Genomic DNA, 25,638 nt, shown 5'->3' with positions numbered 1-25,638 from the left:
CGGTTACTACTGCAGGCTGGTGAGGTAAATGCTCTGATACTCATAAGAACTCTATGAGCCAAGCTCTGCCCCAGATCCTGCCCCCTTTACTAATTGTAATGCAATTTTTTCCTTTCATTTTTCATATATACACACAGCAGATATAAATTCTCAAAACTGATACATTTCAATCCCTATATTGAAAATAAAATAATTTTCCCTACCTTTGTTGTCTGGTGACTTTATTTTTCTGTGCTTTTAACTATGTTTCCAGGGCCTTCTTATCCATTGACTGTTTTTCTCTCCTTCACTTTCTGCCCTGCATCCATCTTTGGCATTAACTTAACATTCAATTTTTCCATTTTTCTGCTTTCTTCTCAAAATCTACTTTTCCATGTCTTCCCTTCCCTTCCTATCTCTCTCTCCTTCCCTCCCCATTTCCATAGTCTGACATCTCTTTCTTTCCCCCCCCCATAGTCTGACATCTCTCTCCTTCCCTCCCTTCTTCCCAGTCTAGCATCTCTCTCCTCTTCTTCCCATAATCTGGCATCTCTCTCTACTACCACTACTATTATTATTTCTATAGCGTTACCAGACTCTCCTCCTTCCCTTCCATTCCATGGTCTGGTATCTCTCCCTTCTTTTAGTCATCTCTTCCCTCCTCCCAGTCCAACATTTCTTCCTACTTTCCACCAGTCCAACATTTCTTTCTCTCTTCCTCCTGCATGCTTCTCCTCCGGTCCTCCTTCCCTACCCTAACCAACATCTCTCTCTCTCTCCCCCTCCATGAATCCAACGTTTCCCTCTCTTCCCTCTCCCCCTTCCTCTGAGTGTGACATTTCTCCTTCCCTCCTTTCTGTCCTCTCCATCCATCTCACCCTCTCCATGAGTCCAACACTTTCTGCCTCTTGCACGCTTTCTTTCTCTGTCCTTGTCTCTTCCCTTGAGTGGCATCCCTCCTTCCCACCCCCCAATCCAACATGCTCTCTCCCCATGTACCATCTCACCCTCCCCTCCAGTGTGTAGCACCTTTCCTTTCCCTCCCTTTCTACCAAGCCAGCAGCACCTCTTCTCTCTTCCCTTTCCCTCCCCCCTGTCCAGAAGTAACTTTCCTCCCTTCCCTTTCCCTCCTCCCCTGTCCAGCAATACCTCACAGGGCGGGGATGGGTGGAACTGGGCAGGCTTGGGGGCGGTCTAGTGGTCTGGCTTTTACTATAGTAAAATCTGGCAACCCTATCTCTGCCTGCTATTGAATGTTGATAATCTCATTTCTCTAGTTCATCTCCTCTTCAGCTTTCTATGTTTTCCTTGTGTCAGGTATGTTTCCTGCAAGAAGGCCAGGTCTACTCCTTCCTTTTTCAAGTTCCTTTCACGTACTAGGTATTCTCTACCCATAGAACTCCAACTAATATGTTAGTACTAAAGTATTCAGGTATTCATAACCCATAGAACTCCAATTAGAACGTAAGTTTCCCATTTAGATTATTGTAAAATATTTAGACTCTTTGTATGGTATCGTACTTAGACTCATTGTATTGTATTGTATTTGACTCATTGTATTGTATTGTACTGTACTGTATTCAGACTCAGTGTATTGTATTGTATGCAGAATTATTGTATTGCATTAAGACCTCTTGTAATTCGCTGTAATTCGCTGAATGTCCAGCCTTCTTACCATGTTAACCGCCTAGAAGTCGCCTGACTATGGCGGTATAGAAAAATAAAGTTATTATTATATTATTATTCCTTTTTCAAGTGTTTAAGGACCTATAATTCTATTTATTGACAAATGTATGCTCTTTCCCCCATTCAACATAACCAGTTTAATTTCAGCCATTGTCTCTTTGTTCAGTAGCGTTTTTACTCTTCTCTTGTACATTTAATACCCCAGAGACGAGAGACCCCCATGCCGGGCCTCCTTTGAGCTGTTTTTAACCATATGTCCTGCCACCTTTTAGTTTTCTTCTCCTTGATTAGATTCCAGTCCTCTCTATCACATAGTTTTTATTGTTCTGCATAAATATTCACTCCTCTTATACATACATCTTCATTCTCGCCTATCACTTCCTCCCTCCAGTCCTTCCACATGCCCCCGTTTATGCCATCCCACATCCCTTTCCTCTTTTTCAGTGAGTCAGCACCTCCCCTTCCCTCTTGTGCTTGATGTCATCCAATCCCATCCACCCTGAACTGCCCATTCTCTTAATTCTTCAGGTGACCCCTTCTATACCTCCATAACCCCTATGTCTCCTTGTTTCCCTTATCCTTAGCTTGTATTTACCTACTCCGATGTTTAAGGTTTTTTGGGTTTTTTTTTAACTACTTTGACAACCCTTCTCCTTTCCTCCCTCCCTTTGTGCCCTGGGCCACATCAGGTCTTAACTTGCTTATCAGCTGTTCCAGATGCCACTTCCCTGATTTGTAGGATGATGTGTGTTTACAACGTTCCTTGTTGATATCTGACGAACATAACACTTTGGCACTGCCCTCTTTCCTGTTTCTGGCTCTCTGTATTTGTTGGGGCCCCCAGGGGTCTTTCATGAACCACTTATGTGTCAGTTTCAAAATGGAAACTCCTGAATGATTAAGCTTCTCAGTAACCACACCAGGGCACCCTGGGGCCCTTGTTAAACCAGTTCTGTCTCATCTCAACTTCCAAAACCTGAGCTTGCACTTGATTAACCTGTTTCAGTGAACCAGAAGAAAACTGATGCTGTACCATTTATGCTTTAACATGCCTGGGTTAAGTAGTGCTTCTTGAGAGACACTTGTTATGGCTTTTCCTGTTCCCTTGCGCTCTCTCTTGGCAGATTCACCATGAAAACCTTGAGCTCTTGCAGCAAGTCAAAAAAAACCCCAACTACTGGATTCAATGATAAGCAGCTAATCTGATCCCCCAACAAAAGAGCTCTGTACAGTATGGTGCTATTGCCCTCCAGTGTTCTGAGGCTTGGGCTATACAATTGCGCTTTTAACTTTTAAAGTGATTCAAAACAATCAGCTGGATTTCCTTAATAACATTTTAATTCCATATACCCCGTCCAGAATACTCAGATCCCAGTCACAAAATCTATTTACTGTTCCATCACTTCGAATTCTCAGTATCACACATACAACAAACTTTGCAGTTACCGCACTATTTACGCAACAAAAACTCTCTTGAAAAATTTAAAGGAAAACTGAAAACATTACTCTTTAAGGATGCCTTTAATCCTTAAATCTTTCCTGCCTCAGCATCCTGACTCCTACTTGCTCTGATTTTCAGATGAGATTTTCCCTTTCTTGGATTACTTTACTTTTTTAAGTTGGATTTCTTACCTTCAACCCTCTTGTCCCAGTTAGTCTCATGTTTGTTACTCTCCTTTTTAGTGATTTGTCTGTTTAAATCATTTTATAATGTAAAACCGCCTAGAAGTATGACAGACGGTATATCAAATTTTTAATAAATTTGAAATTACATAGTCTTGACAGGCAGACAGAAGAACACCTTGCCTTGGGATACAGACAGTCTAACAAAAGGCAAAGGAGGCGTATTTTCAACCAATGATCAAGACTTTATTTAAACCAACAAGAATCCAAGTTTTGGTGTATCAAACCCACCTCAGTTGCCATCTTGTCTTCTACTTGTGAGATCCAATCTATCTTGAGATTCTTCTTCCAAAGCCAATGGAGCTTCACTTTCTTGATTTCTTCCCTGGATAGGAGGTAGATCTTGAAGATATTATACTGTATATCTTTTTAGCAACTGGAGGAATAGCATCTTTAGTTATCAGAAGAATGTGACTTCTAAACATTTGGACTGATGATAATATTGAGTGCATGGGAAGGTTTAAAAAGCACAAGCTCAGATACCTCATATTTTTTTTGTTTTTTCTGTACATCATTTTGTTGTTCTTAATCAAGTGGCCTGAACCCTCTGCAAGTTTATTTATTTATTTAAGTATTTATATACCACTTATAAACTAAGTGGTTTACATTCAGGTACTCAAGCATCGGAGCTGCTACCGTGGTGGCCAGTGCTAAAAACCGTGTTACTGTTTTGTAAAAAGGGAGGGGGGTGGGGGGAAGTAATGGCACCATTAAAGTTGTAAAGGCATCCCAAACTGATTTAAGAGCTATGGTGTCTGGTCTCACTAATGGGAACATTTCATTCAGAGGCTCTAAATTCCTATCTTGATGCAAACTACAGGGAGGGGAGCAAAAGCTTCCTTCGATAGTTCCAGCTACAGGTATACTCACTGTTAATTCTGCCACATCTGTAGGCTGATTTAGAGCTCTTTCCTCATACAATTATCTGTGTGTTCTCCCCTCCACAGTGATAGCACTACCCTGCTGCATGCCTTGTTACAGTTCACCCTCGGCCAAGAATGCTAAGTTAGGAGGAAGAAGTGCCTGATGCAAATCTAGACAGAGTGTAATGTTGGCATCTCCAAAGGCCACAGCTTCTATTGGGCCAGCAGGAGGAATCAATAGGGAAGATATAGGGTACAGGGATTCAGAAGGGAAGTCCTAACTTTTCCCCTTGCACTTCTTCCCTATAACCTTTAGGGAGTTGGCAGAGACTGACACACCCAAGGCTCCCTTTTAGATGCTATTTTGGATCTCTTGCCATATTATATATAACTAGTCTTTAAGCCCGTTACATTAACGGGTGCTAGAATAAATGTCTGTCTCTTTGTCTCCTTAGCCGCTGTGTCTTTCTTTCTCTCTCTCTCTCTCTCTCTCCTTGGCCGCTGTCTTTTTTTCTTTGTCTCTCTCTCTTTTGCCACTGTCTGTCTGTCTCTCTGGCCCCCTGTCTGTCAGTAATTCTTTCTGTCTGTCTCTCCCTGACCCCCTGTCTGTCTTTCTTTCTCGTTCCTTGGCCGCTGTCTGTCTCTCTGGCCCTCTGTCTGTTTGTCATTCTTTCTGTCTGTGTCTCTCCCTGGCCCCTTGTCTGTCTTTCTTTCTATCTATCTCTCTGTCTCTCTCCCTGACCCACCCTGCCTATCTCTCTCTGCTTCCCCCCCCCCCCGAGAAAACCAAGATTGCTGCCTGCCCCCAGCACACCCCTCCCCCAAAGCAGCCCCTTTTCCCTCTCCACTTCCCTGTGCAGCAGTAGCAGTTGGACGCCTCGCAGCACCTCGGACACCCTCCTGCCGCTGCTCTCACCACCGCACACACCGCACATCTAACACAGCCAGAGTCACAAATCACGCTGTCAGGGATCACGCTGTTGTAAGTGTGCATGCACACTTAGGGTTTTATTATAAGAGACTGTGTAACTCTAACCACTGACCACAAATCTAGGTATTCAATACCAGTGCCCAAGGCATGGCCAAGCATTGAATATCCAGGGATTGTTCACTACCACCTGCTTAATTCTATTCCCCCTTATTATGAAAATTTACCCTTAAACTAATTAGTGAGGATATAGGACAGACATCGCGTTTTGGAGCGGGCCAGGCTCTGGGAGAGCTCACGCAGAGCTGCATCACGAAAAACAGCACTACCGGCCAAAGTTTATTTTTAAAGTTTAAAGGCGCTGCGGCGGCTCCTCGCACTATCACTGTCTGCGTCGGAAGCCTTCTCCGACGCAGGTGTGGCTAATTAGAGGAGCCGCCGCAGCGGCTTTAAACTTTAAAATAAACTTCGGCCGGTATTGCAGTTTTTCCTTGATGGAGATGTGCGCGAGCAGGGAGGCGAGCCCTTTTCAAGGGGGCGAGACAGACTTCTGAGGAGCTTCGGAGGCTGTTAGCCCCGTAGAGATTGAGCGGCCGTGCCAGCCCCGCTCTCCCTCTCAGCTTGCGGCAGTGGTGTTAAGCCCGATGCGTGTAATACGCGCATAGGTCGGAAGCGGAAGACGGGCCTTAGCATTTTGTAGGGCCGAGTCTGGCGTAGCCGTGTAGGGCAGAAGCGGGAGGCGGGTCCTCAGCACCGGCCGGGCGGCGTCTGGCGTCGCCGTGTAGGGCGGAAGCGGGAGGCGGGTCCTCAGCACCGGCTGGGCGGCTCTTGCTGCCGGCCCCCAGGAGCTTGAGGCCAGCGGCGGACATGGCTGGCGTGGCATGGTGGATGAGTAACAGAGTTCGGTGACGTAAAATCCGCGCATGCGCAATCTTGTTTCCGCGACAGGATCAGGGAACACGATTTTTTTAGTGCGCATGCGCATCCTACCATTTTATTATATTAGATAATAATAACTTTATTCTTCTATACTGCCACAATCTGACGACTTCTCTGCGGTTTACATTGAAAAGAGCTGGACAATCAGCGAAGTACAAAATACAAATAGCAAAAGTATAATATATTTCTTAAGGATAATCAGAGTAGAATTATTGCAATTAATGTAATTTCTGTTTAGGATATGAATCTATCGAATAGTACAGTTTTAATTTCTTTCCGAAAAGTGCCATAGGTAAACCTGGCTCCACTAATGTAATTACCAAACCAGGATTGCTGTTTACTTGCTTGAAACATAAAAGTCCTATTCAAAAATGACCTATATCTACAACCAGTAATCTTTGGATAGGCAAATAAATTACAATTTATGGTTCTCCTCGTGGGGTTATATAGCACAAAATGAGACAAAAGATAGGTAGGGGCCAGTCCCTAAAACAACTTAAAACAAATATTTCTATGTAACTTTGAATGAATATCTTATCCAGGGCCATAGCAAGCTATAACTGCACCCTATGTGACTTGTCCACCATGGTACCCCAGCCCCTCTAACCCAGGATATTCATTCACCTTAAGAAGCCCCCAAAGCCAACCTCCATCACCTTTGCAAAAGCCTCTCCCCCCCAGAACCCTCCCAAATCCCTGCAAGCACATCCATCCCCTTCCCACAAGCCTACCAGAAGACCGCCCACCTCCGGACGATCCCTTCCCCCACACAATGCATCCACCTCATCTCAAGGACACTGTCGCCCATAGTCTCCCTAGACCTACCTGAAGGATGCCCCTTCCAGTCCAGCATCCATACCTATCTATCTATTCCTCTCTTCCTTTACAGTACAGCAATCTCTCTCTCTCTCTCTCTTTTTGTTGCTACTTCTGCCAGCATTTTGAATTTCAAAGGCAAAATATTGAATTTTACTTGAAAATGACTGTTAACCAACGAAGATCAAAGTTGGAAATACATGAGCATACTTGGGAAGGCCAGCAATAATTTTGGAAGCAGCACTATGCACAGCTACAAGGCTTGATACTGATTTTGAAAGTAACTTATAAGAAACTAGTCATTAAGCCCGTTACATAAATGGGTGCTAGAATATATGTATGTCTGTCTTTCTGTCTCTCTCCCTCCCACTGTCTCTCTCTCTCCCTGGCCCCCTTTCTCTGTCTTTCTGTCTCTCTCCCTGCCCCTGTGTCTTTCCTCCAGATATTTCCCTTCACCTCCAAGTCCCTGTGCAGCAGTATCAGCATTTTCCCCCCACCCCCCTTCCCTACTCTTAGCACAATGTGGCCTGCTCCTTTTGGCCCCTTCCCTCCCGCGGTGTAGCCTGCTCTAAGGGCCCCTCCCCCTTCCCTTATTATGTTTCCCGCAGGCAGTCCCAGCTTCTCCCTGCACGTACCCTTTTTTGTTTCCGTTTCCCTCCCTCGCGTGGCTGCCTACCTGGTCCCACTGAGCGGCTCGCAGCTGGAGTCTCTTTCGGTGCTTCCCTGCCCGGCCCGCGGTCTGGCCTGCTCTGAGCAAGTGTCGCAGGGCTCCTCTCGATCCCCACCAGCGTCGGAAGCCTTCTCCGACGCCGCAATCTGGAGAGCAAGGAGTCCAACGCTGGCAGCTAGGAAGCAGTAAGGCTGGGGACTCGCGCATGCGCATTCCTGCAGCCACGGACCTACATCTCACAGATCAGAGATCACGGAAGCACGCAGTTGAGTGCGCATGCGCGGCTAGGGTTTTATTATATAGGATGGCTACCATAATCCAATTAACAAGAACACCATCAATATCCACCTGTGAAGGAATAACAGCATTAATAAATAGAATGCTAAACAATGTTAAGGGGTAAATGATACTATTGAGTATAATGGCAGAATCCTATATTAAACAAGAGCCAACCATCAAAAACACCAATGAAAATTGCTGAACTGTTAGGAAAATAAATAAATAAATAAATATGAGACACTTCAGTATGGGCCCAATTGCAATAGCGATAACCTTTCCCGGCCCCGGACAAAAGCTCATAGGCGACCAGCACCAGGTTTTTTAGCAAACCTAAATAAGCTTTGCCGCATACATCTTTTGTCTCTTCTATAATGAAAGTGCTTGGTGAAAAACCCTGAAAGGGAAAAATATAGGGGATAGCGACTCAAAAAGCCCCACCCCTCAACAAGATAGCAAAGATAAAAATAAAGTGCAAAGTCCTAAAGTATAGAAAATAAAAAGTAAAATATGTGAGTAATAAATGTGTACTCTTCTACATTTGATGCTTAAAAGTCCATGTGAATTAATCTCCAATCAAATTCAATCCATGTATATTCCAAAATCATGTGTTGTGCAAATCGCAATTAAAAATCCCAAGTCACAGTTGATATCTCCTATAATCATGACTCAATAATAATAAATAAATAACTTATTTGAATCTGAACGAATGATTATTTCGGCTCACGAGTAGTAGTCTCAGTTCGACAGAGCTCTGTTTTGTTAACTTCTTCAGGAGCAGAAACACTCAATTAAATCCTCATGAAAAGGCTTGCTTAATCCATAGGGTTTTTCACCAAGCACTTTAATTATAGAATATGCTGCTTTTGCTTGTTTCAGTCTTTCCTTGTTGCCAGGTCCTGCCTTCGCAGAAACAGAAAGTAGACAGAACCCGGCAGCGAGGAAGGCCCTAAGCAAGCAAGAGCAGCAAGTTGTAAGCTTCCTCCGTTGCTGATCTGTCTCCCGCCTTAGCCTGTAGTGAACTCATGCTCTGGAGCTCTAACAGTAATACTGTGCATGCCGGCTTCCCTCTCCCCCCGGGACGTAACTTCCAGTTTCGGAGGGAAAAGAAGGGAAGCCGGCACGCACAGTGTTACTGCTAGAGCCCCGGAGCATGAGTTCAAGTCGCTTGCTGGCGTTTAAAAAAAAAAAAAGTCAGGCAGGAGTCAAGCACTGAACTTTTGGCGGCTCTTCAGACTGTACCGAGTCAGCCTGGGAAATCCCCAAGCCAGTGAGAGGGTTTTTAAAAAAAATGTTGAGCGGCGGCGGCAGGATTCGCGACCCAGATGACAGCCGGGCGTTCATCTAAATTAGCTGGGCAAAGCGCCCAGCTAAAAGGCACTAGGGAGAACACTGCTTCTTACCCTAGATTCATCTTTAGCATAGATCTTTCACATTCAGCTTTCTGCTTCTTTCCACTCAAATTTCACCCCTCCTTTTGTTAACTGCATCTATCTTGTTTTCCCTCTAAGGCCCTCTATTACTAAGGTACGCTAACCGATTAGCGTGCGCTAAATGTTAAAGCATGCATGTTAGTCTATGGACGTGTTAATGTTTTGGTCGCGCTAATCGGTTAACATACCTTAGTAAAAGAGAGGGTAAGTCTGGCATCTCCCCTTTCTCTTCCATTCCCCCTTTGTCCAAGCATCTCCTTCTCTTTTTCCTTCCCCCTCATTTCCCCTTTCTCCTTTCTTTTTTTTCCATCCCCCATAATTGATACCTCTAAATCTTTTTCCTCCATGCCTCCCCATTTCGAGCATCTCTTCCTCTTTTTTAACTTCATTTCCAGAATATTCTTGTCTCTTTCCTTTTTGTGTCTATCATCCTCTCTTCTCAAGCATTTCTTCCTCACTCCTTCCACCCCCGTCCCAAATATCATCTTACTCTCTGTTCCTTTCCCCCTTGATCAAGCATCAATCTCACTTGCCTTCTCCTTGTCAACACAGCCTTCTTCACCATCATTACTTTTGGAGGGAGCCTGGGGGAGCATTTTTTTTTTCTTTCCTCCCCAGCCACTGCCACTCATATCATACCTTTGCTAAAGAGAATGCTCATGGCTTGCCAGCTGAAGCGATAGGCTGCTGGATCCCCCACCTGTTACCTGAGCAAGGAAGCTGGCAGATGCTCAATTTAATGCATTGGCATCTGTGCTGGAGGACTCCACTTAAATTCCTGCTACTCAGGCAGCATGGGTAGGGAGCTCTAACAGTGAAACTCTTTGGCTGTCAGGGCTTGAGTATCCCTGCAAGTTATAAATTTAGTGCTACAAGTTTGAGGAGGGCTTGAGGCCCTCCTTGGCTATGCCACTGGTTGTGGGTTCCACTGCAAAAGTAAAAAAAAGATGGCAGCGCAGGGCCTGGCCCTGGGTGTCCATATCCATGCTTTGCCATCCCATCCCATGCTGTAGACAGCGGGTACTAGATAGTGGGACTCTGCACTGCCCTTTTCCCCTCACTTCTGTCATTTTGCCTTAAACCTCTTACCTGCACCCTCCATCAATTCAAAGCACAAGTCTCCCTCTAAAAGAGAGACTTGGCAGCAGGGCAGGATTAATTCTTTGAGGGCTGCTAGGCACGCAAGTACATTGGGCCCCCTGCCCTGCCCCCATTTATCTGTTTTCTTATTTAGTTCATTTCCATTTGTATTTCTTTCTTTTTTAAAATTTAAAACAAACAAAGAATAGTATACCATTGCATTGTTATTCTTCTATGCAACCCCCAAACATCTCTGAACAAATCCCCCTTAATCCGGCACTGCTTGGCAGGTCTAAAAAAAATTTACCTTAGGAAAGCAAGACAATCAAAATAAATATCCCAAACAAGTAGCAAATATAGGGTTATCCCAGGACAAGCAGGCATGATATTCTCACATGTGGGTGACGTCATCTACGGAGCCCCAGCACGGACAGCTTTTCAAGCAAACTTGATTGAAGTTTCAAGTTTGCTACACTGCACCACGCATGTGCATGCCTTCTTGCCCACTAGAGGGCGCATCCCACCTCGTGGTCCTCAGTTCATTCTCTTCCGCGGAGCCAGAAGCCCTGTGGAAATTGTGCTCTTAGTTTTGCCTTCTGTCACCGCGGCTGTGTCTCTTTTTTGACTCGGTCGCTGTGTTTTTCTCTTTTGTTCTTTTTATTTCTTTCAGTTTTTGTCGAAAAACAAACAAACAAAAAAAAGTATTTTTCGTTCGGCTCCGGGGGCTCCCGGTAGCCGTGGCTGCGGGACCTTGCTTGTTCCCGGCCGGTTTTTGGGCCCATGTCCCGTCCTGTGACGGGCTTCAAAAAGTGCACCCGGTGCGATCGGCTCCTTTCAATTACCGATCCTCACCGGTGGTGCTTGCGTTGTCTGGGCCCTGAGCACCCCACCGACACTTGTTCCCGGTGCTCCACTTTTCAGAGGAGAGCTCTCCGCCGCCGTTAGGCGCGTATGGCGGAGCTCTTTGCAGTGGACCCCGTGGCGGGGAAGGCCTCGACGTCGGCCTCGGCTTCGGCCCCGGCCTTGACCTCGGCCTCGACTCCTTCGTCCTCGCCCCGGGAGCCCTCGACGTCGAAGCCGGTGTCTTCGACTCCGAAGTCGACGAAGGGTAAGTCCTCACTTCCTTCTTCTGTTTCAGCCTCGAAGAAGCCATCCTCGAGTTCCTCGGCGGGGGCGGGTGGGTCGTCCTCGGCCCCGCCCCGAGCGCCGAAGTCAGGTGCCCCGCGGGAATACTCGGTACCGAGGTCGCCCTCAAGGGAGCACCCGACGGCCCCGGATCTGCATGCTATGATGGGAGTACCCGTCTTCCAGGACTTGCTCCGGGCTCTCATCGCCTCGGAGCTGTCCGGGGCCCTCACGCACCTTCAGCAGGATTCGGCCTCGGCTGCCCCGGCGTCGGTGACCTCGGTCTCGGTGCCCTCGACTTCGGGCCCGGCCTCGGCCCCGACCTTGCCCTCGACCTCGGCGGACCAGCCTGAGCGGAGCGTGCGGCCTCGGGACAAGGTGTGGCGAGTTCGGAGGATCTCTTCCTCTTCATCCTCGTCGAGGTCCTCCCGGGGTTCCTCGCCCTCTGGTCGGCCTCGGGCGAAGCGTTGATCGAGGAAGCCCAAACGCCAACGCTCCTCGCCGACCGGGGTGGAGACCCTGCGGGTCTCCGAACTACGCCTCGACAATCCGAGGCTGTTCCATTCGTCTGAGGTTGAGTGCTCGAGGGACTCTTCGCCAAGACGAAAGGGGCGTGCCTCGGTGCCACATACCCCGGGGACTTCCCGAAGGGGGTTCCTCGGGGCATGGGTGGTCCCCGACCCCGCCTAGATCGCTCGGTGCGGCTTCTTGGGGTTTGGGGTCTGGCACGGGAAGGGAACCTCGTTACTCACGCGAGGCTTCTCCTTCCTTCTTGGCGAGGCGCTCGTCTCGATCACCATCTCCGCCTTCGAAGCCCTCCTCATTCTCTAGATTTGTTCTAGATATGGGAAGGGCTTTGGACCTTGACCTGGGAGCAGGATCAAAGTACACCAAGGAGTTTTTGGAGGAGCAGGATTTACCCTCTCCCCCAAGAGAGACGCCTCGTCTCCCTCTTAATAAGGTTCTAAACCAGACCTTTTTGAGGAACCTTGACTCCCCTCTTACAGTCACAGCGGTGCCTTCTAAGATGGAGTCCAAATATCGCACTGTCCCGTGCAAGGGCTTTGATAAGGCACAGCTGTCCCACCAGTCCCTACTGGTCGAGTCAGCTTTGAAGAAGTCGCAGCCCTCCAGGGTCTCTGCGGCGGTTCCCCCCGGACAGAAGGGACGGACCTTGGACAAGTTTGGTCGTCGCCTCTATTCCAACTCTTTGATGGCGACCAGGGTCCTAAATTACGCATTCACCTTCTCGTCTTATCTCAGACAGATGGTGAAGTCCTTGCCGAGGTATTATGGAGTCATGCCGGATTCCCATAAAGAGGAGTTTGGGGCTTTTATGTCCAATTTGTCCCAGCTGCGTCTCTACCTCTTCCATGCTGTGTACGACGCATTTGAGCTCGCCTCTCGTGTGTCCGCCTTCTCGATAGCCATGCGCCGCCTGGCATGGCTCCGTACCCTGGATATGGACCAAAATTTGCAAGAGCGTCTGGCCAATCTTCCATGTGTTGGCGCAGAGCTGTTTGATGAGTCCTTGGAGGCGGCGACCAAGCGTTTGTCGGAACACGAGCGCTCTATTGCCTCGTTGGTCCGTCCCAAACCCCGGGCTCCGCCGCAGAAGCCGTTTAGACCCCCTCCGCGGTGACACCGAAGTCGACACCGGCCTTCTCCAGGCCACCGCCCAGACGTTCCCAACAGCAGGGCAGGGCGTCCCAACCAAAGCCTCTAGCGCAAGGAGTGGCTAAACCCGCTCCGTCTTTTTGACGTGATGTGCGGTTGGGGGCGGGCCCCCTCCGCACTGTCAAAAGACCCCCTTCCTATCGGGGGCCGATTGCAGGCCTTTCTCCCAGCCTGGGCCGAGATCACGTCGGACGCTTGGGTGCTCCGGATCATCTCCGAGGGTTACTCGCTAAACTTCTTAGCCATGCCGCCAGAACATCCGCCGGGGGCTTCTCCTGGCTGTCGAGACCTGCTTCCTATTCTCCTGGCGGAAGCCAGGTCCTTGTTGAGCCTTCGGGTGGTGGAGCCCGTGCCCCCGAACCAAAGGGGACGGGGGTTTTACTCCCGTTACTTTTTGGTCCTGAAGAAGACAGGGGACTTTCGCCCCATTCTGGACCTCAGGGGGCTCAACAAGTTCCTGGTCCGGGAGAAGTTCCGTATGTTGTCCCTTCCAGTCCTGTACCCTCTGTTAGAATCGGGGGACTGGATGTGCTCCCTGGACCTGAAGGAAGCGTATACTCATGTTCCGGTGCATCCCGCCTTCCGCCAGTACTTACGGTTCCAGGTGGGGGAGTTGCACCTCCAATATCGCGTCCTTCCCTTCGGGCTGGCCTCGTCTCCTCGGGTCTTTACGAAGTGTATGGTGGTGGTCGCGGTTGTCCTAAGATCTCAGGGACTGCAGGTCTTCCCCTACCTGGACGATTGGCTGATCAAGGCTCAGTCCCGGGAGGGGGTTATCTCAGCGACCCGACAGACTATCAGTTTTCTTCAATGTCTGGGGTTCGAGGTAAATTTTCCCAAGTCGCAGTTGTGCCTGCCTCAATCCCTTCAGTTTATCGGGGCCGTGCTGGACACGGTTCGCCTTCGTGCGTTCCTTCCCTCGTCGAGACTGGAGGCTCTGATTTGCCTGGCCCGCCAGATTTCGCTGCAGCGCTCCGTCTCTGCACACAGGCTGATGATTCTACTCGGCCACATGGCTTCAACTGTTCATGTCACGCCGTTTGCCAGATTGCATCTGAGACTTCCTCAGTGGACCTTGGCCTCCCAGTGGCGTCAGGATCGAGACCCGCTCTCCTTCCCTGTCACGATCACTCCTTCCTTGAGACGATCGCTCCGTTGGTGGACCAACTCTTCCAATCTTTCCGGGGGTTTGCTCTTTCTCGTCCCTCCACATCGCAAGGTCCTGACCACGGACTCTTCAGAATATGCGTGGGGAGCTCACCTCGACGGTCTGCGGACTCAAGCGCTATGGTCGGCGGAGGACCGTCTCTGTCACATCAATGTGTTGGAGCTTCGTGCCATCTTTCTGGCAGCTCGGGCGTTCGGTCATCTGCTGCGCGATCAGGTGGTCCTGGTACGGACGGACAACCAAGTGGCAATGTATTATGTAAACAAGCAAGGGGGAACGGGCTCCTGGTCCCTGTGCCAGGAGGCCTTGCGCCTTTGGGAATGGGCGACTTCCCAGAACATCTTCCTGCGGGCGGTTTACATTCAGGGAGAGAAGAATTGTCTGGCCGACAAACTCAGTCGTCTTCTCCAGCCGCACGAGTGGTCGCTAAACTCCCGAGTTCTGCGCGAGGTCTTCGACCGCTGGGGAACGCCTCAGGTGGATCTGTTTGCCTCCCCGGAGACTCACAAACTGCCCCTCTATTGTTCGCGGATTTACTCCCAGGACCGTCTCGAGGCAGATGCCTTCCTTCTCGACTGGGGAGGGAGATTCCTTTATGCATTTTCTCCTTTTCCTCTGATCTCGAGGACGTTGGTTCACCTCAAGTCATCCGGAGCCACTATGATTCTCATCGCGCCTCGTTGGCATCGTCAGCACTGGTTCTCCCTGCTCCTTCAACTCAGTGTCAGGGAGCCTCTACTTCTGCCTGTGTTTCCCTCTCTGCTGTCTCAGAGTCGGGGTTCGCTGTTGCATCCCAATCTACAGTCACTACATCTGACGGCGTGGTTCCTTTCCCCCTGTCTTCGGCGGTCAGGGAGGTGTTGGAAGCCTCGCGCAAGGCCTCGACTCGGCTTTGTTATTCCCAGAAGTGGACCAGATTTTCATCCTGGTGTACCTCGCACCATCTGGATCCATGTTTGGTTCCGGTGTCCTCGGTTCTGGAATATTTGTTGCATTTGTCTGAGTCTGGACTTAAGACAACTTCCATCCGGGTGCATCTCAGTGCTATTGCTGCTTTCCATCGGCATTTGGAAGGACTTTCCCTCTCTCTTCATCCTCTGGTGGTTCGTTTTATGAGGGGTTTAGTCAATATTAACCCTCCTCTGAAACCTCTTCCGGTAGTTTGGGATCTTAATGTGGTCTTGGCTCAGCTGATGAAACCTCCTTTTGAGCCAATGGACAAGTCTCTTCTTAAGTTTCTCACTTGGAAGGTGGTCTTTTTACTTGCGCTCACGTCTGCTCGTCGGATTAGTAAGCTACAGGCTTTGGTTGCGGACCCGCCCTTTACTGTATTCCATCATGACAAGGTGGTTCTTCGCACCCATCCTAAATTTCTACCTAAGGTTGTGTCTGATTTCCACCTCAATCAGTCTATTGTTCTTCCGGTGTTCTTCCCGAAGCCCCACTCTCATCCTGGGGAGGCGGCGCTTCATACGCTGGACTGTAAGAGGGCGTTGGCTTTTTATCTCCAACGTACCAAGTCTCATCGGAAGGTTCCTCAATTGGTTTTGTCCTTTGATCCTAATCGGCTGGGACATCCTATTTCCAAGCGCACCTTGTCCAACTGGCTGGCTGCTTGTATTTCTTTTTGCTACGCTCAGGCTGGTCTCACGCTCCATGGTCGAGTCACGGGGCATAAGGTCCGGGCGATGGCAGCTTCTGTTGCTTCCCTCCGGTCTACTCCTGTGGAGGACATATGTAAAGCTGCCACTTGGTCTTCGGTTCATACGTTCACCTCACACTACTGTCTGGACATTTTGTCCAGAAGCGATGGCCGGTTTGGCCAGTCGGTGTTACGTAACCTGTTTTCCTAAATTGCCATCCTCCCACCTGCCCTTTTTTTTTGGTTGGCTTGGAGGTCACCCACATGTGAGAATATCATGCCTGCTTGTCCTGGGATAAAGCACAGTTACTTACCGTAACAGGTGTTATCCAGGGACAGCAGGCATATATTCTCACAACCCGCCCACCTCCCCGGGGATGGCTTCCTTGCTAGTTATGGAACTGAGGACCACGAGGTGGGATGCGCCCTCTAGTGGGCAAGAAGGCATGCACATGCGTGGTGCAGTGTAGCAAACTTGAAACTTCAATCAAGTTTGCTTGAAAAGCTGTCCGCGCTGGGGCTCCGTAGATGACGTCACCCACATGTGAGAATATCTGCCTGCTGTCCCTGGATAACACCTGTTACGGTAAGTAACTGTGCTTTTTGGACAATGACAAACATATGAATCAAATGTTTGTTATGAAAAAATATTTTAACAAAAAATCTGAATATACCACTCATCTAGGATGTAGGGAGAACATTCTAGGCCAATGTTATCAGAAAAACAAACAAACAAAACGCTTTTTTTAAGGTTAGAATTTAATCATTGATTTCACAAGAACTACCCAGTTAAGCATTCGTAAAAATGCAATAAAGATGAAAAGCCCTTTAAAAGATACAACCCAGCCCCATTTTTATGACGTAGAAGCACAACCATGGCAACGGCGACCCGTCTCGTTTCCTCGCATGCGCACAGCAGGCCTGGTAGCGTGCCTCGCTTTTCTGTCGGTGGGAGAAAACTCCCAACTCCGTCGTTCCCTTTAAGTCCAGAACGCCGTTGCTAAGGCGGCCGAAGAGGCGCGGAAACCGAAGTGGGCGACGGTGGCGGCTTGAGCTAGGCCGGACGGTTGGCTTCAGGCTCCGAGTGGACGGGGACGCCGCAGCTGCCGATTGGGCCTGGGCCAGCCGTTGGGAACCGTTGGGAAGCGACATGACTTCCCCGTTGGTAAGTGGCTCCGGCTTCTCGTCCATGTTCAGAAAATGTGCGTTAGACAATTGCACAAATATTCAAGCTGTGGCCACTTTGTACAAGGTTTATTTGCTCAGAACTGAAGGAGACAAAACGCCCTTTTTCAGGCTCTTATATTCAGGCATTGCATTTGGCTTTTTAGGGGGTTTTCTGTGTATTTAAATTTTAATAAATAATAATTTGTGTTTGCATTAAGTAAAATCAAACTTATCTCCACGGATGAATTCAGGGGAGATAAGTTTCATGTTACTTACCGTAATACATAAACAAATTCATCTGTCTAGAAGTCTCAGACTATGGCGGTGTAGAAGAATAAAGTTGTTATTATTAAAAATTAGCCTTAGGCTCTTAAGGTGGCCTGGAATTCTGTGGCACGTGCACTGATGGGTTTTAGTTGATTGACATTGATTTCTGAATTAGATAAAACTTTATAAAGTAGTCAAAAATGTTATATGACAAGGCAAATTTGGCTTGTTATTGCCTCAAAGCTACATATGTACCAGCTGCCTTGTGCTTTAGGATAAGTAGTCAAATGTTGTTGGAAATTCCCGCATATTCAGTTTTTCTATATTAGAGTCACAGACTGGGAGATTATACAGCATGTGAGCCTGTTTAAGAACGTACATAAGACCTTACTCTTGTCAATCTTTTGATATACACAGTAATTAAAATAAGATAATGATTGGGAATCATTGATGAAGTCTAATCCTCTCAGCTTTTCTTTTTTTTTGCTACTGTTGTTGGAGTGTGTGTGTGGTTTTTATTTTGTATGATTTGTAATTTTGATTATGTATGTTGTAAACTGTTTAGAACTTTTGAATTTGTGTGATTTAAGCTTTTTAATAAGTAAAGTTGAATGTGGGATTGTGATGAGGTGACCTGTACATCGCCTGCTCAGAGGTGACAGTATGGATTTGTGCTGTACCCTTCAGACTAATGCCTTAGGTGGTAAAATATTTGCAAATAATATGTATGGATTATTAAGATACATCTGATCTGGCGCTGAACCTATTGGGGGAAGGGAGCAATGTGCAACATACATGTAATCCTACTGAAGGAGTCTGGGACTGGTTTTTCTGAGTTTTGATTTGAGTTTTCTCTTTAATAAAATGCTGAATTATGTTTAGTTGCAGACCTAACTTATCTCATGTTCTAGCCTGCCTCAACTCGGTGTTTTAGTTTGGGCGTTTTAGCTTCTTATGGTTATCTCAGCATACACAATATTGTATTCCGCCCTCCTGGACATGTAACAGAAAGACTGCAGGGCTTAGATTAAGTGACCTGCTAGTGTGAGTTTAGGACCAATGATTGTTAAGAAAAGTAACGCGTGAGAAGTTCTTTCTAGAATTCAGTTGTATAGCCAGAAAAGTGTATAAATATCTCTGTAACTTCCTGGTTTTGGCACTTCTGAAGCTACCAGCTTGGGGGCTCAGGGATCCGCATATGCTGAATACAATATACCTGTCGCTTTCTTCAAGTCTTTAAGTTTTGTGCTGACCAAAGTGATCTTTAATTTGGCGCTTCTGAACAGGGACTTGAAGGTCTTTTGACCGCCGGTTACTCGATTGGTCACTTGTGTCCGGTCTGAGAACCGACCTGTCTGCCAAGCCGGCTAATCTCCTCTTGAGATTGGTAGTGCTCGGGACTTGGATTGGCTCAACTGATTACTTTAGTCCTGTCTTAAAGCACAGGACCTATCTGTCTAGTTCTGGAGTGGCCACTCATTTGGTAAGTGCAGAAATTGTTTACTTCTGTCCTGTCTCTCTCTTCTGCCTAGTAAAGCTACTTGATTTCGTCACTGAAGTCGCGAGGAGGGATTCTAGGAATTGTTATTTTCTGATTGGGTAACTAAACTGAAATCTGTTGTGTTTTGTGTGTTTGAGAATGTCTGAGACGTCCTTGAGGACGAAGCGAGTGTGGACCTGTTAGTACTGCGTTTCCCTAGTCCGGAGACGGGCAGGGCCAGGAATACAGGGAAGTGTTTTTGTCCTCCATTGCACAATGGGGGGATGTCAGTCTACCTATGGGGACCCCCTTGATACAATGTTAGTTAATTTTAAAAAGGGATTTGGCTTTGATTATGGGACTACACTTAAAAAATCAACCCTTATTCGTCTGTGCCAGTTAGAATGGCCGACGTTTGGTGTGGGCTGCCCCCCCCCCCCCTCTGGCTCCCTGGAAGAGGACATAACCCATCAGGTTTTTATCATAGTAACTCACCATCAGGTTTTTATCATAGTAACCCACCCTAAGACTGGCCATCCTGATCAATTCCCCTATATAGATAGTTGGTTAGACTTAGTCCGCAGCAAACCTTCTTGGCTCTTCTCTCCTGTACCCAAGAAACTCCAGTCCCAAGTCCTCACCCTCAGGAAGTCTGTCAATGAGCGCTATCGTCCTACTCATGTCTTTGAGTCTGACCCTTCAACTGACATACTTGAAATACCCACCGCTCCTCCTTTTTACTCGGCAACACCACAGCCCATACCCTATTCCAGTTCTGTCTCCCTTGCTCAGCCTTCTGTTTCCCAGCCTGTACAACTCCCTGCCCAACTTCCAGTTTCCCCTTCCTGAGCTCCGGCCGATAGCTCAGCTTATGAAATTCTGTCCTCCCCATTCCTTTATCCACCTCTGAACTCTCTCTCTGTTTCTGATGATTCTCCTATCAGCCATCGCTTGAGACCTGATCCTCCTCAAATAGTTCCCATGAGAAGACAAATGAAACAGGAGACTCTGGATGCTACAAATCTGGCCATGCCCCTTCGCCAGGTTCCTGTCACCAACCCACCGGATGTCGCCAGGCATCCTAGACATAAGAACATAAGAATTGCCTTCTCTGGATCAGACCCTAGGTCCATTAAGTCCGGCGATCCGCACACGTGGAGGCCCCGCCAGGTGTACCCTGGCATAGTTTTAGTCCCCATATCACTCTATGCTTCTCATAAGGAGATGTGCATCTGGTGTACCCTTACCCATATCACTCTATGCTTCTCATAAGGAGATGTGCATCTAGTGTACCCTTACCCGTATCACTCTATGCCACTCATAAGGAGATGTACATCTAGCTTACCCTTAAATCCTAGAATGGTGGATTCCACAATTACCTCTTCTGGGAGAGCATTCCAGGTGTCCACCACTCTCTGCGTGAAACAGAACCTCCTGATATTTGTCCTGGACCTGTCTCCCCTCAGCTTCAGTCCGTGCCGTCTTGTCCGTGTCACATTGGACATTGTAAATAACTGTTTTTCCTGCTCTATTTTGTCGATTCCTTTCAGTATTTTGAAAGTCTTGATTAGATCCCCTCACAGTCTCCTCTTCTCAAGGGAGAACAACCCCAGTCTCTTAAGTCGTTCCTTATAATCCAGGTTCTCCATACCTTTCACTAGCTTTGTTGCTCGTCTCTGCACCCTCTCCAGCAGTTTTATATCCTTCATTAGGTATGGAAACCAATGTTGGACGCAGTATTCCAAGTATGGTCTGACCATCGCTCTATAAAGCGGCATTATTACTTTCTCCGATCTACTTGTGATTCCCTTCTTTATCATGCCTTGCCTTCTATTTGCGTTCACCACCGCTGCACATTGCGCCGACAGTTTCAGAGTCCTATCAATTAGTACACCCAGGTCCTTTTCCTGTTTGGTTTTTCCCGAAGTTGCACCTAGCATACTATACTTGTGTTCCTTATTCTTTCTGCCTAAGTGCATCACTTTGCATTTTTCCACATTAAACTTCATCTGCCATTTATCTGCCCATTTCTCCAATCGACTCAAGTCGCTCTGGAGTTCCTCACTATCCTTCTGCGATTTGATTGCCCGGCATAGCTTTGTGTCATCTGCAAACTTGATGATCTCACTGGATGTTCCATCCTCTAGGTCAGGGGTGCCCACACTTTATGGGCTTGCGAGCTACTTTTATAATGACTAAGTCAAAATGATCTACCAACAATAAAATAAAAAACCCCACAAAGTTTCAAGTTTCATTAACGTTTGATGAATCGCTTATACAAATTTTCTAAGCGATGTACAATTTAAAAGCCACTAGATGGTGGTCTCACATACAATTGGACAAATCAATCACAAAACAAACTACATGAAAGGCAGAGAAAATGTTAATTATTCATATTCCGGGTTTTTTCAAAGAGGTCATGGCAGATGAGTCTATGCAATGTCACCTCAGTAACAAAATACAAAAATAGAGAAATATACCCCCTCCCTTTTTACTAAACCACAATAGTAGGTTTTAGCACAGGGAGTTACGCTGAATGCCTCGCGCTGCTCTCAATGCTCATAGGCTCCCTGCGCTAAAAAAAGCTATTGCGGTTTAGTAAAAGGGAGCCATAGTGCAAAATATAGACAGCAGATATAAATTCTCAAAACGGACACATTTTGATCACTAAATTGAAAATAAAATAATTTTTCCTACCTTTGCTGTTTGGTGATTTCATGAGTCTCTGGTTGCACTTTCTTCTTCTGACTGTGCATCTAATCTTTCTTCCTTTCTTTCAGCCTCCTGTATGTTTCCTCTCCTCCAGACCTCATTCTCTCCCCCAACTTTTTCTTTCTGTCTCCCTGTTCCCCCTTCTTTCTGTCTCCCTGTCTGCCCCCTTTCTTTCTTTCTCCGTGCCCTCCCCCAAGCCACTCGGTTTGCTGCCACCGCCGTCCCAAGCTTTCCCTGCAGAAGTGTCGCGCTGACCAGCATTCCGCGCCCTGACGTCAATTCTGACATAGGAGAGGAAGTTCGGGCCAACAAGGCATTTTTCCTCATTCCATCCAGCCTGAGCCCCATCTCTCCTTGATCCAGCATTTCCCTTCTGTGTGTCAGAATTACCATTCCACCTATTTTCCAGCATCACCCTTCTTTGTGTCCATCTCACCTATATCCCTATCTCACCACTTTTTCAGAATCTTCATTTGTCTCTGTCCTTGTCTTTACCCCATGTTCACCATTTTCCCTTTCAATGTCTTTATCTCCCCCCCCCATAGAAGCATTACTTCTATGTCTCTATTTCACCTCCTCTTCATGTCCCCTCTGTATCTCTATCCTTATTCAGTAGGTCCTGATTATCCTTTCTCTTCTTTGTGTCACTATCTCCATTTTCAGCTTTCCCCCCTTTTCCTTTGTTACTGCACCCTGTAGCCAGAATCTTTCCACCCTCCCTCCACTTCGGCCCAGCCCAGTATGAAATATTTCCTTTTGTTTCCCCCTCCCCTGTCTCTTTCTTTCTCTCTCTCTTCTCCTCCCTCACCCACGAGTCCTGCATCTGGCCCTCTCCCTTCTACCTGCACCTGGCAACACCCCCCTGCTCCGCGGCTCTCTTTAGCAACTCGTCAGCAGCGGTGATCAAGACAAGCTGCCGACATCGAGGCCTTCCCTCTACGAGTCCCGCCTTTGTGGAAAAAGGAAGTTGAAACAAGCGGGACTTGCAGAGGGCAGGCCTCGATGTCAGAAGCTTGTGTCGATCGCTGCTGCTGAGTTGCCGAAGAGAGCCGCAGAGCAGGGGGTGTGGCCGGAAGCAGGTAGAAGAGAGAGGGAGATAGGAAGGCTGTAGAAGCTCCGGAGCATGACACCGACCCTGGCCAGGATGATTTCTTTTTCAGGCTGCTGCTGCCGCTGACACCCCCCCCTCCTCCCGAAATGACAAAAACAGCCTAATGCCCGGCGTCGGCATCTTTGACGTCGGGGAGAGGAAGGCTGATAGGCCCGGTAGATCTGGACGGCAACACGAGTCTATCACGGAGCCCGGGATGGGCTCTGCGATCGACTCATGTTGCCTTCCTGAGCTACCGGTCGATCGCGATCGACGAGTTGGGCACCCCTGCTCTAGGTCATTGATGAAAATATTAAATAAGATGGGCCCAAGTACCGAGCCCTGGGGTACACCGCTAGTCACATTCTCCCAGTCTGAGAACTTCCCATTTATGCCCACTCTCTGCCTTCTGTTCTCCAGCCATTTGCCTATCCATCTTAGTATATCTCCTTCTATTCCGTTGCCTTGCAGTTTCCTGAGAAGTCTTACATGTGGAACCTTGTCGAACGCTTTCTGAAAATCCAAGTATATAATATCCACTGGTTCTCCATTATCAATTTGTCTGTTCACTGTCTCAAAAAATTTAAGTAGGTTCGTCAAACATGACTTCTCTTTTCTGAATCCATGTTGGCTAGCTCTCATGAGGTCATGTGTGTCTAAGTGCCGGGTTATGCTATCCTTGATCAGCGCCTCAACCAGCTTCCCAGGGACTGACGTGAGACTCGCAGGTCTATAGTTGCCACCCACTATATCAGCCCTTCACCACCACTGATTTATACAACTGGAAATCCCATTGTCCCCCTTACTCTGAACAGCCATAGGCAACTATTGACCTTATTGCGTCCATCATTCGCACACACCGCCCCACGTGGTCAGATTGCCAGGAACTACTTCTCTGTCTTCTAAATACCGAAGAACGTAAACGGGTTCTGCAAGAATCCCTTACAAAGGCCCAGGCGGATGCGGATGCAGCCGACCCCAACTGGATTAATAACCATTTCTCTTCTCAGGACCCTAATTGGGACCCCAATGATGCCACTCATAATACGTTCCTTGTGCGGTACCGCCAGTATATCCTTGAGGGTCTCCGGTTGGCTTCTCGGAAACCCACCAACATTTCCAAAGTATCTGAGGTCCTCCTAAAGCCTGATGAATCCCCAGCCGCATTCTATGAACGTCTTTGTGATGCCTACTGTACCTTTACTCCCTTTGACCCAGAAAAACCTGAAAACTTCTGTATGGTTAATACCTTGTTTGTGAGCCAGACACAACCTGATATCTGTAGGAAACTCCAGAAGCAGGACGAGTTTGCAAGCATGAACACTATCCAGCTTCTTGAGATTGCCCAGTGCGTTTTCATGAACCGGGAAAGCGCCAACCGTTGGGAGGCTGATAAGCGGACCTCCTTGCTGTAGCCCTCCAAAACACTTTCCCAAGTAACCGGCCCCCTGCCTGAAACTCTGAGCCCCGCTCTTCCAAGCACCCCCCTCCCCATTCCTCTGGCCCCTCAAAACCTACGGGGTCCCGGCCTGATAAGACAGGACCCCGTAAAGGCTTGGAACGGGATCAGTGTGCCTGTTGCAAGGAGATGGGTCATTGGAAGAACGAGTGTCCAAGCAAGCCCCGTACCTGCCAGGCTAAAACTACGGACCAACCTACTATTGGTTTGGCATCCTTTCATTCTGACTCTAAAACTGAATACTGAGACAGACTGGCTCGCAGTGAGTACCAGGGACTTTCCGGATTGTTCCCAATTTACTCGCTCGGTTCCCACGAGCCCTTGGTCAATGTCCACATAGGGGACCACTCCATCTCTATGCTGGTCGATACTGGTGCCAAGCACTCACTTCTGACCTGCCCTCTCAGTAAGCGTTCTTCCAAATCTATCTCCATTATGGGTACAACTGGCTTTTCTGATTTTGTCCCTATCTTTGAGCCTGTTTCGGTCCGCATTGGCGGCCATTGCATACCACATTCGTTTATGTACATGCCCTCTTGTCGTGTCCCCTTGCTTGATCGGGACCTTCTCCAGCGCTTGGGAGCCACTATTCGTCTGTCCTCTCACGGTCTGACTATGGACCTCCCTTCTGCAAACCTTACCCCCATTCCTGACCGCTCCGCTGTTCCCTCACCAAGCCTCCTCTGTTCCCTATTGTCGGAACCCATGGCAAGCAAACCCCACTTTCTGTACCTGATTTTCTTGAGGGCCTTGATTCGACTGTTTGGGTTCAGTCTGGTTCCCCTGGACTAGCACGTAACATCCCACCCTTTGTTGTTACCCTCAAGGCTTCCGCCAGTCCGGTCTCTATCAAGCAGTACCGCATATCCCAGTCCGCTCTCCAGGGAATACATGTCCATTTGTCTCATTTGCTAGATTGTGGGTTTTTGGTTCCTTGCACATCACCCTGGAATACCTCCTCCTTCTAGTTTTAAAACTTGTGATCTCCCCGATTATCGCCCCATCCATGACCTCCGTGCTGTCAATCGTCTTGTAGAGGACATCCATCCTACTGTACCTAATCCTTATACCCTGTTGGGATTGGTTCCCCCTGGAGCTACCCACTTCACTGTTTTGGATCTCAAGGATGCATTCTTTTACTGTCAGTTAGCCCCTTCCAGTCAGCCAATTTTTGCATTCCAATGGGAAAACCCTTCCACTGGACAAACCTCCCAAGTAACCTGGACCCGTCTAAGCCAGGGTTTTAAAAATAGCCCCACTCTATTCAGCACCGCCCTTGCTTCAGACCTTGCCAATTTCTCCCCTTCATCTGATTCCCAAGTATTGCAGTACGTTGATGATCTTCTCCTCTGCTCTCTATCTATCTATTAAACACTATGAAGGGAGCAAGACTCAGGCAACTGGTGTTGGAACCAACAAGGGATCAGGCAATACTGGACCTGATACTTACCAATGGAGAAAGTGTCACAGAGGTCTCGGTGGGCGACACATTGGCCTC

General features: G+C 47.9%; 1 protein-coding gene across 6 annotated transcripts in view; it reads left to right on the top strand.

Annotated features, from left to right (window-relative positions):
• The window catches only part of POC1A (POC1 centriolar protein A), a 185,282-nt gene that overhangs the window by 3,462 nt on the left and 156,182 nt on the right, over window positions 1-25,638 (top strand). For 5 of the 6 annotated variants that reach the window (XR_004537357.1, XM_033926274.1, XM_033926271.1 and 2 more), the window contains exon 1: window positions 16,845-17,130. The exons of the other annotated variant lie outside the window; for it this stretch is intronic. Coding sequence is in view for 4 of the 5 variants with exons in the window: in XM_033926274.1 (XP_033782165.1) it covers window positions 17,116-17,130 (15 nt within the window). In the remaining variant the exon portion in view is untranslated. Of the gene's footprint in view, window positions 1-16,844; window positions 17,131-25,638 lie in introns of those variants that run through there. 6 annotated transcript variants of the gene reach the window in all.

This window comes from Geotrypetes seraphini, chromosome 17 (assembly GCF_902459505.1).
Source record: "Geotrypetes seraphini chromosome 17, aGeoSer1.1, whole genome shotgun sequence".
Lineage (NCBI taxonomy): Eukaryota > Metazoa > Chordata > Amphibia > Gymnophiona > Dermophiidae > Geotrypetes > Geotrypetes seraphini.
Note: the sequence above shows the minus strand (reverse complement) of the source record. Positions and strands in the feature narration are given on the sequence as shown.